This window comes from Rattus norvegicus, chromosome 10 (assembly GCF_036323735.1).
Source record: "Rattus norvegicus strain BN/NHsdMcwi chromosome 10, GRCr8, whole genome shotgun sequence".
Lineage (NCBI taxonomy): Eukaryota > Metazoa > Chordata > Mammalia > Rodentia > Muridae > Rattus > Rattus norvegicus.
Window position 1 is genome coordinate 43092741 of NC_086028.1, and position 12103 is coordinate 43104843.

A 12103-nucleotide genomic window follows, 5' to 3' on the forward strand; every position below is an offset into this window, starting at 1 on the left:
CTATATGGGACATCTATGTTGTTTATATGACTCAGTCATTGGCAGCAATGTTGCAATGAACACTGATGCGTAGATCCTTCTGTAGTACCTTAAGTCAGAGTCCCAAAGGAGTGCCACAGCCGGGCCATATGAAATGTCTACTTTTAGTTTTTTGAGGACTAACTGCATTGCTTTCCATAGTAGCTGTGCTAGCTTGAATCTGCTCAGGACTCTGGGATTCCTTTTAGCATATATTCCAGACATCGTTTGATATTATTTATTTTCTCGATTAGTGACATTTTGTCTAGGATGTGATAGCATCTCAATGTAGTTTGTATGTGTGGATAGAGTTTAAGGTTTCCTTGATGTATCTGCCAAGTCAGCCATGTTTCTACTAGGTACTGTTGAAATCACACTGAGGCACTGATGCGGCTCCTGCAGAGCCTTGTCTGTCTTTTTTTTTTTTTTTTTTTTTTTTTTCCAGTTAGGCAACCTGACTCTCCCAGCCCACTTTCCCATTTAGACCCTGCAAATGTTTTAAAGAAAGCATATGAGGTTTTATGGCTCAAAACGCCCTCACCATTTACAGGGCTCACCGTGGTTGCTTATGGGGAGGCAGAGTAGTTGCCAGAGCTCTCGACAAACGTCACTGAGTTCTGCTGTTTGGGTGGTGAGATCTTGTGACACAGACCTGCAGATTCATACCCACCACCGGGATGAGAATGTGGCTCTCAGACCTGAAAGAATCCAGTTTGTCCGACAAGACCTTTACTGCCAGCTTCTGTAAGGCTGTCATGCTTGAGCATTGCTGTTTCTGACATAGACTAGTCTATCAAGACCTTGTGGGCTAGCCTGTGGTTCTGGATCCCACATTATAACTTACCCAGAATTCTCTTTAGGGAGGACAATGTTTCTTTCAAGCTGTTCTAGTCATCTTCTAGTCTACCTAAGTGTAAGATTGAAAGCATTGCCACAATAGCATGCCACAGTGGGATAACACACAACACACCGTCTGCTCCCATAATCTTGGAGGCTGGAAGTTTGACATCTAGGGTCAGCAGGTCTGGTGTCTCTGAGACTCTGCCTTTGGACTGTGGTCAGCATCTTCCCCTGTATTTACCTGGCCTGTACTCAGCTCATGTTGAGTTCTGACCTCTTGTTGGATAAAGATCCACAGGAATGACCTTGCCTTGACTTCCCATTTCTAGGAAGACAGTGCTTTTTAAATAAAGTTATATTCTAGGGTGCACGGATTCTGTCTTCTAACGTCTTTTAACGTCTGTCTTCTAATATTGGAGACTCTTTTATTGCTAACACCAAGTAGATCGTGGTCTCTCCCATTAGTTCATTCACATGTTTGAACATTGGCCCATGGGCTGGTGAATATGCCCTGTCCACAGATCAGGGAGGGTCAGAAATGTTGAAAGTTCAAGACACCACCCTTGGGTTAGAAGTTGTAATTGAGGAAGGACTGGAGAGTTCTTGCCTGTTTCTTGACACAAAGGTAGTGGCACTAAATAGAGGAAGGTTCATAAAACACTCAGCTATTTCTGTTTGTGGAACTGAAGAGTGTGGGCTGATTCTGCACCATTTGCTTATTTTCTCAGTGGATTTAGCTGAAACCAGAACTTGAGCTGGCTGTGGGGCATTTCTCACTAATGTTTGAGGCCTGGTAGCTGTATAGATGGTGGGCTGAGTTTCGAGTTTTGGCTGTGGCACAAAGAGTAAATGTTGAGATAGAAAGCCCAGGGAAGGGGTTGAGAATTTAGCTCAGTGGTAGAGCGCTTGCCTAGCAAGCACAAAGCCCTGGGTTCTGTCCCCAGCTCCGAAAAAAAAAAAAAACAAAACAAAGAAAGCCCAGGGAACACCAGAAGAAATAATTATTCCTCTATGGAAGTTTTGCATTCTCTCTCTCCCTCTCTCCCCCCTCTCCTCTCTTCTTTGTCCTCCTCTTTCTCCCCCTCCTTTTTCCCCTCCCCTTCTTCTTCTCCTCCCCCCTTTATTAAATAGGGTTTTATTATGAATCCCTGAATGAAGCCTTTTTGTAAACCAAATTTTGTAAGTCTGGAACTCACAAGGATCTGCCGGTCTCTTCCTTCTGAGTGCTGGGATTAAAGGCATGTGTCATACTGTTAAGCATACTCATATTTTCCCTGTAAAATTTGCTGAAGTGTTCCAAATGTTTTTGCTGGCTAATGCTCAGAAAGCCTGAGCTTCCAGATGGATGATCGGATGCTTAACCGACCCAGCCATATGCAAACAAACAGTTTAGATGAGAAAATTCTGGCACTACTAATCCCTTCTTGACAGTTGAATTAATTGTAGTCTGTTGCCCAGGTTAGGGAGTTAGATAGGCTCCTTGGTGTGGCGCCAGCCAACACAAAGCTGGCTATAGTTTTATGCAACAGAGATCAAACCTCCCCACAGTTCAGTACACGGATGGAGGAAGAGCATTTATGTCTGTATGGTCATGTAAAACCATGCCAGCCAGCTAGGCCTTTTAGAGCTCAGGTTATTTGAGTAGTCTTAATCTGGAAAGGGTAAGGATTGAGTGAATGGTGAGGATTGAGCGAATGTCTAGCTGTGGTGCTTAATGATATATTGGACAGGTAAGCTGTTATCCTAGGCACCTGAAAGCCTGGAGAACCTCTGATCACCATTGCTTTCTGAAGACACTTGTTAGGTCTGGGCACCTTGCTGGTGTCCTCGCTGCTCTTGTAGACTTGCATTATGACTCCATCTCTGTTTATTTCTTGGACATGATGGACAACACTCTTGATCATCAAGGGCAAAGCTTAGCGTTCTTCTTCCTTGGGTCTCCATGTCAAGGCTTGGTTGATCTTTGTGTCTGTCAAAATGTCCCCTCCAATACTTCCACACTCCAGCCTCAGGGAGTCTGGATAGCTATTCTGTCCCTTTCCTGCAGCCCCAGCACTCTTCAACATAATGGTTGGCTAGGTGGATTCTCTCTGCCACACAGTCCTGGATATTGAGACAATGTAATGAAGACCTGGATGATTGCAGAAGGGCAGATGAATTGTGACTCTCTCTTGTTTATCTCTTCATTATATAAACAGACTGGTATTGAGTTAGCAGGAGTTTGGCATAAAAGCAAGAAGGATGAAAAAGAATATGTTGTAGAGAAACATACCCAGTTCCTTTCCAGCCAAGATGCATGTGGGTCCTGGGTTCTGATTGGGTGGGAAGAATGGAGTCCATGAGAGGAAATGCTGGGAATTTGCACGGAGGAAAAGTGGGGGATGGTAGTCACATGCCACAGGCCATGATCTCTGCAACGTGTGATTGCCTAAAGTGTCTCCTGTAGCTCAGTCCGGGACCATCATAACCTCCTCCCCACCCCCAGCAGGCGAGGTCAGGAAGCACTGCTCTGATAGTATCAATTTATCTCTAGAAGATCAGGAAGTTTAGTGTGCACTTGGTTTCATGCCAAGATACCATTTATAGTGCCCTAATTGCCAGGCAATAGTCCTCTGCACTATTAAAGTGATAGAGAGGTAGAGAAAGTGCTCCTTTCACCCTTTCTCTAGGTGAGATCGCTTCCTCTCCAGCTCCCAGCAGTCCTTTCAGAAGAGCAGGAGTCCTTCTTGGTGAGCATTTCCAGTGTGGGTCGTGACACCTGTTGATAGAAGCCAGATGTTAGGGGGAAGGAGTCTGTTGGTGGTGAAGTGGTGAAGCCATGTCCTTAGCTAAGGGTCTGATTGCTCTTGAACACCATGGCCCAGAACTTTCTAGTACCTCTCTACTGGCCTCCCCCGCCAGTACTTTCTTGGCTAATTCAGCCATTTGCTTTGTGGAAGGAGATCTACCATCTTCCAGACCCACCCAAGTAAAGAAGACTTTTCCTTTGATGCTTCTATGATTGATACAGCATTTTTTTTTTTATTGTGCTTTTTACCCCCTCAAAGAGAAATATGTAGCATAAAGCTAGGACTTTAAAATTCTGGTTTATAGAAGAGTTGAGTAAATGAACTGAATGAATGAACACATGGACAAAGCACACAGTCTCGTGTGTGGGTTACTGGATTCCATGGCTGAGACCCACAGCTCTGACGCCTCCATCCTCATCTGGGCCTCATGCAGGGTTCTTGGGAGTCATCATGCTCTGGTCCTCAGTCTCGAAGAGCTTCCTTGCTGTCTGTGTTATCACCGAGTTTGCTGCGATCTTTGTGGGTAAGAATCAAAAAGAGGGGCCAAAGAGATGACTCAGAGCTTAGGAGCACTGGCTGACTTTGCAGAGGACCAGGGTTCAGTTAGTTCCCAGCACCCACAGGACTCCAAACTGTCTGTAACTCTAGTTCTGGGAGATCCAACACACTCTTCTGGTTTTACACATATGTGATGTACTTAAACAGATGTGTGCAAATCGCTAATACACATAAAATGAAAATAGATAAATAAATCTTAAGAAAAGAGAGTAAACAAGACATTCCTTTCTCCCAAGATGGGAAGAGGAGGTGGGTGTATCATGGGCTGCCCAAGTGTAGAGCTTCATGGCCCCCCTTGCTTCCTAGGACTCTTTGCATGCTGGAAATAGCGGCTGCAGTACCCTCCGATTGTTTTTTGCTCATGTTTATGTCTTTCTTCAGAGAGTTTCACTTGCGGAAAGTCTATATGCACAAATGGACTCTGTCAGAACTTCAGTGCATGTGAAACTTCGAAAAGCTGCTTCAGCCAAACACAGGAACTTAAAGTGCCACGTAAGCCACCCCTGCTACTCCTCTTTCAACTTATCCTCCTTTCTCTTAGGTTGGGAGTTGGGAGTGTAGCTGCGTCAGGGTGGTGGGAATGAAGCACAGAGCCAAAGCGAAGGTCTCAGAGACATTGGCTCCTCCATCAGCCTCATTCACCCGGTTTGGAGTGGTCACCCCCACCCTACCTTACTTTTCCTTGAAACACTGGGGAATCAATCTCACAGTATCTTGCATGTTAAGCTCTACCTCAGGAAACTCTGTAACAAATCATCCCTCTGTAGCTTTGTTCTCTGAAACATAGGGTCCCTTCTGGAGAAGTAAAAATATCAAGTGATGGAGCAGAATTTTTTTCAACACTGGTGGCTTCATTCTCTCTGGGGCTCAGAAGGAACATTTTTATGAAGGATTTTGGTTCTTTGCAGAGCCATCCACAAGCCTAATTGTCCACCAGAAAGGCTGTTCTCTAGATGAATGTACTGGACTGGCATTCTCGGCGACATTGGGGGACCAACAGACATTTAGATATGACCAGCAATGCTGTAGTAGTAATATGTGCAACCAATTGGACACGCAACGTGAGTGAAGTTCACCTCTGCCCCCTTGATACCTGCCCCTTGACCCCTTGATACCTGCCCCATGCCCCCTTGATACCTGCCCTATGCCCCCTTGATACCTGCTCCATGGCCCCTCATTACCAGCTCCATGGCTCCTCTGGCTTCTGGGGACTCCTTCCTGCACTGGGATACAGGACGTTTGCTCGATTGTCTTTCCTTTTGTCTGAGACCACTGTCCTTTGGAAGCACAAGAATAGTTGGAAGCCCCGTGCCTGGGTGGGAGAATGAGTGACAGTTGAAAGCCTTGGATTGGAACTCATTCTTTTGAGTCTATTGATTTAAATGTGCTTTCCCCTCATCCTCCAGCTGAGAGATTACTTTTCACCTATTTGTTTTTGTTATGGACATAGAATCTTGCTGTCTTTCCCAGGCTTGTCTTGAATTCCTAGACTTAAGTAATCCTCCTGCCTCAGCTTCCTAATTGAGTGGGCGTGCGTGTGTCTGTGTATCCTGTCCTGTTGGTCTGTCTCTGTGTGTGTCTCTCTCTTTATGTGTCTGTCTCTCTCTGTGTGTATATATCTCTCTGTGTGGGTGTCTGAGAGAGAGAGAGAGAGAGAGAGAGAGAGAGAGAGAGAGAGTTTTGCACCTAGCTAATTCCCTACCCTTTGATTAGCATTTTTTTTTTTTTAAAGATCGCAGATCATCTTCTTTTCCGATATCTAGGAATTTTTCTCCTGCCATGGTAGAGAGGCAAGTGACTGAAGAAATGTGAAGATTTTTGGGTGTACAACCATTACCAAAGGATCTCAGGAACCTGCCTTCTACCGGCATTTTAGTTGTATCTTTGTGTTGTTATGTACAATCATGAAACAACAATGGTATTAGATCGGGTGAGGTAGTGATGTTCTCAGCTATTGTTTCAAGATTAATACTTTTTAAAAATTTTCCCACTCAGCATCTCAGGTGCCTGCAAAAGCCAATGGTGTCCAGTGTCTTGCCTGGTATATGGAGGCAGGCATGCCACGTATTCCAACTCTCCTAAAGTGCACAGGGAGCGAGACGAAGTGCGTTTCATTTATGGGCACAGGTATGATTACCTCCTCAAGCATCATGATGTTCGTACTGATAAGGGCACAGTGTTTCAGCCATTTATCACCACACAGCCAATTATGCCACAACCTAATGGGTGAAAACAGGAACCGTTTACCAGCACTCAGTATCTGCAAGTCTATACTCTGAGAACAGCATTGCCTCGTGGCTGTCTCAGGGTATCTCATTACACTGAGTTCTGTCGTGAGCTGTAGTCTGTCAGATGCCCAGAGTATTTCATGGTCAGATGGAGGATCAGCTTCCCAGCTCATTCTTGGCTTTTGGTGGTTCTCACTTTCCCTTCCTGCAGCCTCCCCACAGGCTGCAGGTATTCTCCTAGCGTATCCTCTTGCTTCCCTCTCAGAGCAACCCAAGAGAAACTGGAAGTAGGCCCCAGAAGTGGAGCTGATATTTTTCTTTCAAGCCCCCATCTCAGAACTGACTTACCATTTCAGCTCGTGCCCTGTTGGTCATATAGATCAACCTTGATGTGACATACATGAATCTGACAGATTCAACACTTGGACACCTCTGTCAAGAGATGGGCCTGATAGGGGCAGACCATCCAAGAAGCTGTTTTCTCCACAGAACAAGGACAACAAGGGGCTAAGTGTTGTCCCTTTAAACCTCAGGAGAAGAAGTAGGGGCTGGGTATTGAGGGGAGCAGAGAAAAAAATTTAAATGCTTGCCATAGAGATGTCAGGTTTGGGTACTTGTGTTGTTGGGATATTCTGGAGTGGGACCTTGATCAGAAGTGTACAGTGTCAACACTTGATCTCCAGGTGCCACTGTCACTGCTGTTGTGATGACTCAGAGCCCATCAATAAGCCCTCAAGTTTTACTTAAAGCCACTGGTTTTAGTAAAAATATTTATAATTTCCTATGTAGGAGAAATGCATGTATTTGTCATGAGAGACACAGATACGTTCCAGGGGTTAACTGTAAAAATAACCACAGGGTTTTTCTTCTGGACTGTATGCTGTTGAGATGAGCAAGCCACTTCTGATGAAAACATGAGAAGTTGTGTGGAATGATTGGTGTTTTAGGAGCTGATTTAGTGGTAGACTGAGAGCTTGGTGGTTCTGGAGGCAAGCTATGCTTTAACTTGGAATGCATTTTGACAGAGGTTATGGGTAAGCAAGGGAAGGACTCTTTGTCCAGATGAGTTGAATGAATGAGGAAAATGGGGTGTCACAAAATGCAGAGGAGGACTGAAGTCATCCACAGTGGGACAGACTTCTACCACAGTTTACCTTAAGAAACAGAGACATCCAGTTGTTTCCATAGTTATTCTCGTAGGGAACTCAAGGCCCTCAGAAGAAGGGATGTCAAGTGTGTCTATTTTCCTCAATAGAGCCTGGATAGAGTAGACAGGTACCTTAGAAGGGTTTTAGCCAACCTGATGCCCTACATCTGGTCGTCTTCCCTATGTGCCTCAAGATTATCTCTCCTAGTGAGTGGGCATCCAGAGGCCCCAGTGTTAGTATTGTGTCTGAGATGTGAGGGTCCCTACAAGGTTTCTTCTACACGGGGGACAATAGGACCAGAGAACACTAAAGCTGGGCCTCTGCATGCATGGGATGGAACTGGATGCATGCATCTCAGGAGAGAGGCAGAAGCTGTGGATTCTGGACCATCTAAGCACAGTTTCCTTTCCTAATGGATGTGGGTGGGGAGGGCTGGAGAGAGGAAAGGGGGAAAACTAACTCCTGGATCTTTTTCTCAGCTGTTGGAAGCAGTAGTCTCCTTTCGTTAGTGGTGATTGGAATGGGCTGTGCGACAGAAAGTGCCTGCAACCTGAATATGACCGTTTTTGACAGCGTAAATATCCGTACCTTCTGCTCCGGTGGGTTACCTGTATTTTCAACCACCTCGTCATCTCCGAATAGGACGGGCCTTCGACCTGCATTCATCTCAACAGTACCAGTTCTCATTAGTCTCCTCTTGCTGAAAGTCTTGCTTTGATCTTCCAGGCTCAGGCCATCTCACAGTCTCTCTCTCACACACACACACACACACACACACACACACACACACACACACACACACACTTGGAGGGCTTCCTTTAGTGAGAATTCAATGTTGGTGAGTGCTTGATGTTTTTGTACTTCAGCATTAAAAACTCCAATCCATTTTGAGTTTTACTTAATTTTAAAAATTGTGTGCATGTGTGTTTGTGAGTTACAGGTGTGAAATGTTTGATGTGGGTGCTAAGAACTGAACTCCTGTTCTCTGTAAGGACATGATTTTAATTGCTGAGCCATCTCTCCAGGCCCCTGTAGCAACCTCTTCTTTATGTGTCGCATGTCCAAGGCATCTGAGATGACATGAGAGTCTCTTTACACTTACTATTGTTTTCACCATTCCTTGAGCCCTACATCCTGGAACATGTCTTTTCTGACTGTTAATCTCTACTTAAAAATCTCTAACTGATTCTTACTAAGGAAGATGAGTTTGAATGGATAATTTAGGCCCCAGGAGGATCATTTCTCACAGTTTATAATAGCACAGCTCAAGTATAGCTAGATGTGGTGGTACACAAGCTCAACACTCAGGATGCCGGGCAGGAGGATTACTGTGTGTCTGAAGTCATCATGGGTTTCACAGCGAGTGTCAATGATGGGGCTGAGGGTACCTGGAAGAGAACGGGAAACAAGAGACGCAAAGAAGGACGCCAAGGCAAGAGTCTGATCAAGGCAACAATTTTATTTTTTCCCAAGGCTGAATTTATACCATAATAGGGGTAACAGAGGGAGGGGGCAAGTGGGAAACATTTCCACAGGCCTAGGACACAGTATTTGTGTGGTCAGCTGATGTCAACAGGATGCTGGTTTCTCAGAAAGGTTACAGGTCATCACATTGGACATCCTGACGTCAGATGTATTTCTCAGCAAGGTCTGAACTTTATCATATCATTATTCATCCTGACCACCAGATTTGTATTAGTCTTCTGCAGCTGGTTAGGGATTTTCCATGAACCCAGTCATACTTAATTCTAACCATAATAATAATATAAATAAAGGAGGGTTTCAAGGGCATTGTTTCAGGATAGCTAGGACTGCATAACAAGACCTTGTTCCAAGAAAAAAAAATAGAATAAAATAAAACAAGGTACATATAAAAAGAGGAAGTGTCAGGCACTGTCGAAGCTCTCTCATCTCAGAGCCATGAGCATGGAATCATCTCCCTTCACTCTGTACTTCTGTAGCTCAGGAGAGATGGGTGCCAGGCAGACGCTGTCTGTCAATGAAGTTTTAAATACTAGTTTGAAGTTATGAAGATAGTAGTTCCAAGATCCCTGAAAGCTGGCCCCTCTCATGGCAGGATTTGGACCATTGTAAACTTCTAGCCCTCCTCCTGTGACGCCAGTGAAGCAAGGAGACTCTAGGAGAGAAATCGCCCTGCATTCGGGAACTCACTAAGGGCTGTGGCTGTCTTTGGGAGAGGATTCGGCTGACACAAAGCATGCTAGAGTGTCAAGAGAGTAGTCCTTTGACAGAGTTATTGCAGGAGCCTTTCTTCAAGGAGTTCTGGATATGATGCATGGTGTTCCATAGGATGCTGGGCAAAAATAAGGAAATCCCATCCATTGCCTCCTGGTGAAGCAGTGCAATAGGGTGTAGCATGCCATAGACCATCATGTCAAGAAGTTGGTGAGACACAGTCTGCTTTGTGAGTCTAAGGATCAGGTCAGGAGTTTCTTGGCCTGTAGCTGTCCATGGTAGTTGCTACTCCTTCCTCTCTGCACAGAGGACATAGTGGTGGCAACCAACTGGCTCACTGTCCTTACTCCTGGCTCTTCCTTGAGTGTTTCTATAATGAAGGCTTGGCACTCTCTAAGGCCCAATCACACTCTTCTTGTTTGTCAAACAATTCATGAAGGCTGCAGTCAGGACATCCCTCTGTTCCTGTAACTATTGCCCTACTCTAGCAAGCCCATACCTAACACCAGAAACCTTTGCCCATTCTCTGTGGCTACCACATCCTCCTCAGAACCCCCTCTGACTTACCAGTCCTTGGATCTGTGTGAGACAATATGCTACCTGCTCTGGCATCTGCCCTCTCTCTGCTGCCTGCATGCTCACACGTGTTGCTGTAGTTCCTTTTGTGGCACTTCAGCTCCTCAGCCTTCTTCTTCTTTCCTGATCCCAGGACTCCTCTGGTCTGGCTGTGTCTGCATTTACATCATGTGGCTGAAAGCTGGAAAGCAATCTCTTATTTGGTTGTACTGGGTCCCACTGCTCTGTATAGCTGTCTCGTGAAGCTGTGGACATCTTGTTCACAGGTCAAAGGAGGATAAAGCTGGAGATTTTAGCCTTCTATTTCTGCCTGTGTCCCTTATATTAACTCTTCTGGTCATAATCTTGCTCAGTTCAGCATATCACATTTAGTCTAGGGAGGGGAGTTTCTGAACTGTTGGTACATATTGTTAGCCCTAAATTTACCCACTTTTCCCCCTTCAAATGAAAGACACGAAGAATAACTGAGACTTCTGATGGTCAGCTTTCCCATCTTATTCAGGTTCCCCAAAGGGCATTTCTCCAGCTGTTGTCCAGAGCCTGGAATCACCTTCGATTCCAGCAACAGTAGAGACTTTCAGACTAACCTGTCATGCAATCAGCCCCTAAACGGAAGCAGTTACCCCACAAGTTTGTCCCTCAAGCAGGAACAGTTATTTCATAGGAACCAGATTGTTCCCTCAAGAAATACTTCTTCCGCTACATGTTTCAGATGTAAGTTGTTACACGGGACAGTGTTAGACTTTTTGATTTTAGAGTTGCTGACTCAAGTTGCAAACACACACACACACACACACACACACACACACACACACACACACACACACCATTAAGTACATTTTGACTTGGGATTAGGATATAATTCCTGATGACTTCTAAAATGTACCTAAATATATTAGCATCTTTGATCATAACAATAAAATCTTTACTAACTCTGGAAAATGCTGGAACTTCTCTGCTTCCATGGAGAGTTCATGCTGTATCCAGGCTCAAGTTTAGAACCTTCCACATCTCACTGTTTTGCGGCACACACTGTTGCTTCCTTCACCATCCCCTGAGAAAACATAACCAAGAAGCAAGCACTTATTCGTCCAGACCAGAGTAACCATTTTTGTGTGCTGGTGTGTCACTGGGTACATTCACAGTGTTTGGAACTTCCACAACCAATAGCTGCATAGCCTTTTATCACCCCAAACCACATGACACGCCAGTACATAATGCTGTTATCTTTTCTTTTGAAATAGGGTCCCTCTCTGTGGACCAGGCTGTCCTAGAATTAGCTATAGAGCAGGCATAGGCCATGTGACCTGGACTTCATATGGCTTCTTGTTATATATCCCTGACAAAAACATTGTGTCTGTCTGGAGATTTTAGTTTTTCTGAGCTCCGCAGATGGAGGGCAGAAACGTAACCTCACATTCTCCTCACCCTGATGTTGGATGAATGCGGTGTGGTATTGTAAACTTTGGTTTTTCTGAGGATGGTGCCATCATCTTCTCCCTGGGTACATCGTCTGTCTGCTGTGTACATCTGGGTCCCATTTCCTGTTCTTACAAGGCCACCTGCTTTATTGAATGGAGATCCACATTAATGAACTCTGGGAAGACTGTCTCCAAATGCAGTTACATTCTCAGGCATGGTTTTTAAACCTCTAGTTCTTCTCTTTTACTGCCAGATTTTTGCACTTTTATATCTGACAGGGGATTAACACTGTAATTTACAAAGATCTAACACAAACAATCAGATAGGT

The 12103-nt window shown here is 44.9% G+C and overlaps 1 protein-coding gene across 2 annotated transcripts; it reads left to right on the plus strand.

Moving 5' to 3' along the window:
• Positions 1–3505: 3505 nt before the first annotated feature.
• Positions 3506–8465, plus strand: Bpifb9a (BPI fold containing family B, member 9A). 2 transcript variants are annotated; one of them, NM_001109633.2, is made up of 6 exons: positions 3506–3587; positions 4081–4170; positions 4587–4697; positions 5114–5266; positions 6201–6332; positions 8061–8465. In NM_001109633.2, exons 2-6 carry the CDS (start codon positions 4098–4100, stop codon positions 8297–8299), a joined length of 708 nt encoding a protein of 235 aa, NP_001103103.1. In that variant the 5' UTR covers positions 3506–3587; positions 4081–4097; the 3' UTR covers positions 8300–8465. The 2 variants fall into 2 exon arrangements, with proteins under 2 accessions (NP_001103103.1, XP_063125968.1); XM_063269898.1 differs by lacking the exon at positions 3506–3587 and having other exon boundaries at positions 3911–4170; positions 8061–8451.
• Positions 8466–12103: the final 3638 nt, after the last annotated feature.

Coding starts and splice junctions, on each gene's coding strand:
- Bpifb9a (XM_063269898.1), top strand. CDS start 3,978: ATGAACACATGGACAAAGCACACAGTCTCGTGTGTGGGTTACTGGATT. Junction 4,698..5,113: donor ACAGGAACTTAAAGTGCCAC/GTAAGCCACCCC, acceptor GGTTCTTTGCAG/AGCCATCCACAAGCCTAATT. Junction 5,267..6,200: donor CAACCAATTGGACACGCAAC/GTGAGTGAAGTT, acceptor TTTCCCACTCAG/CATCTCAGGTGCCTGCAAAA.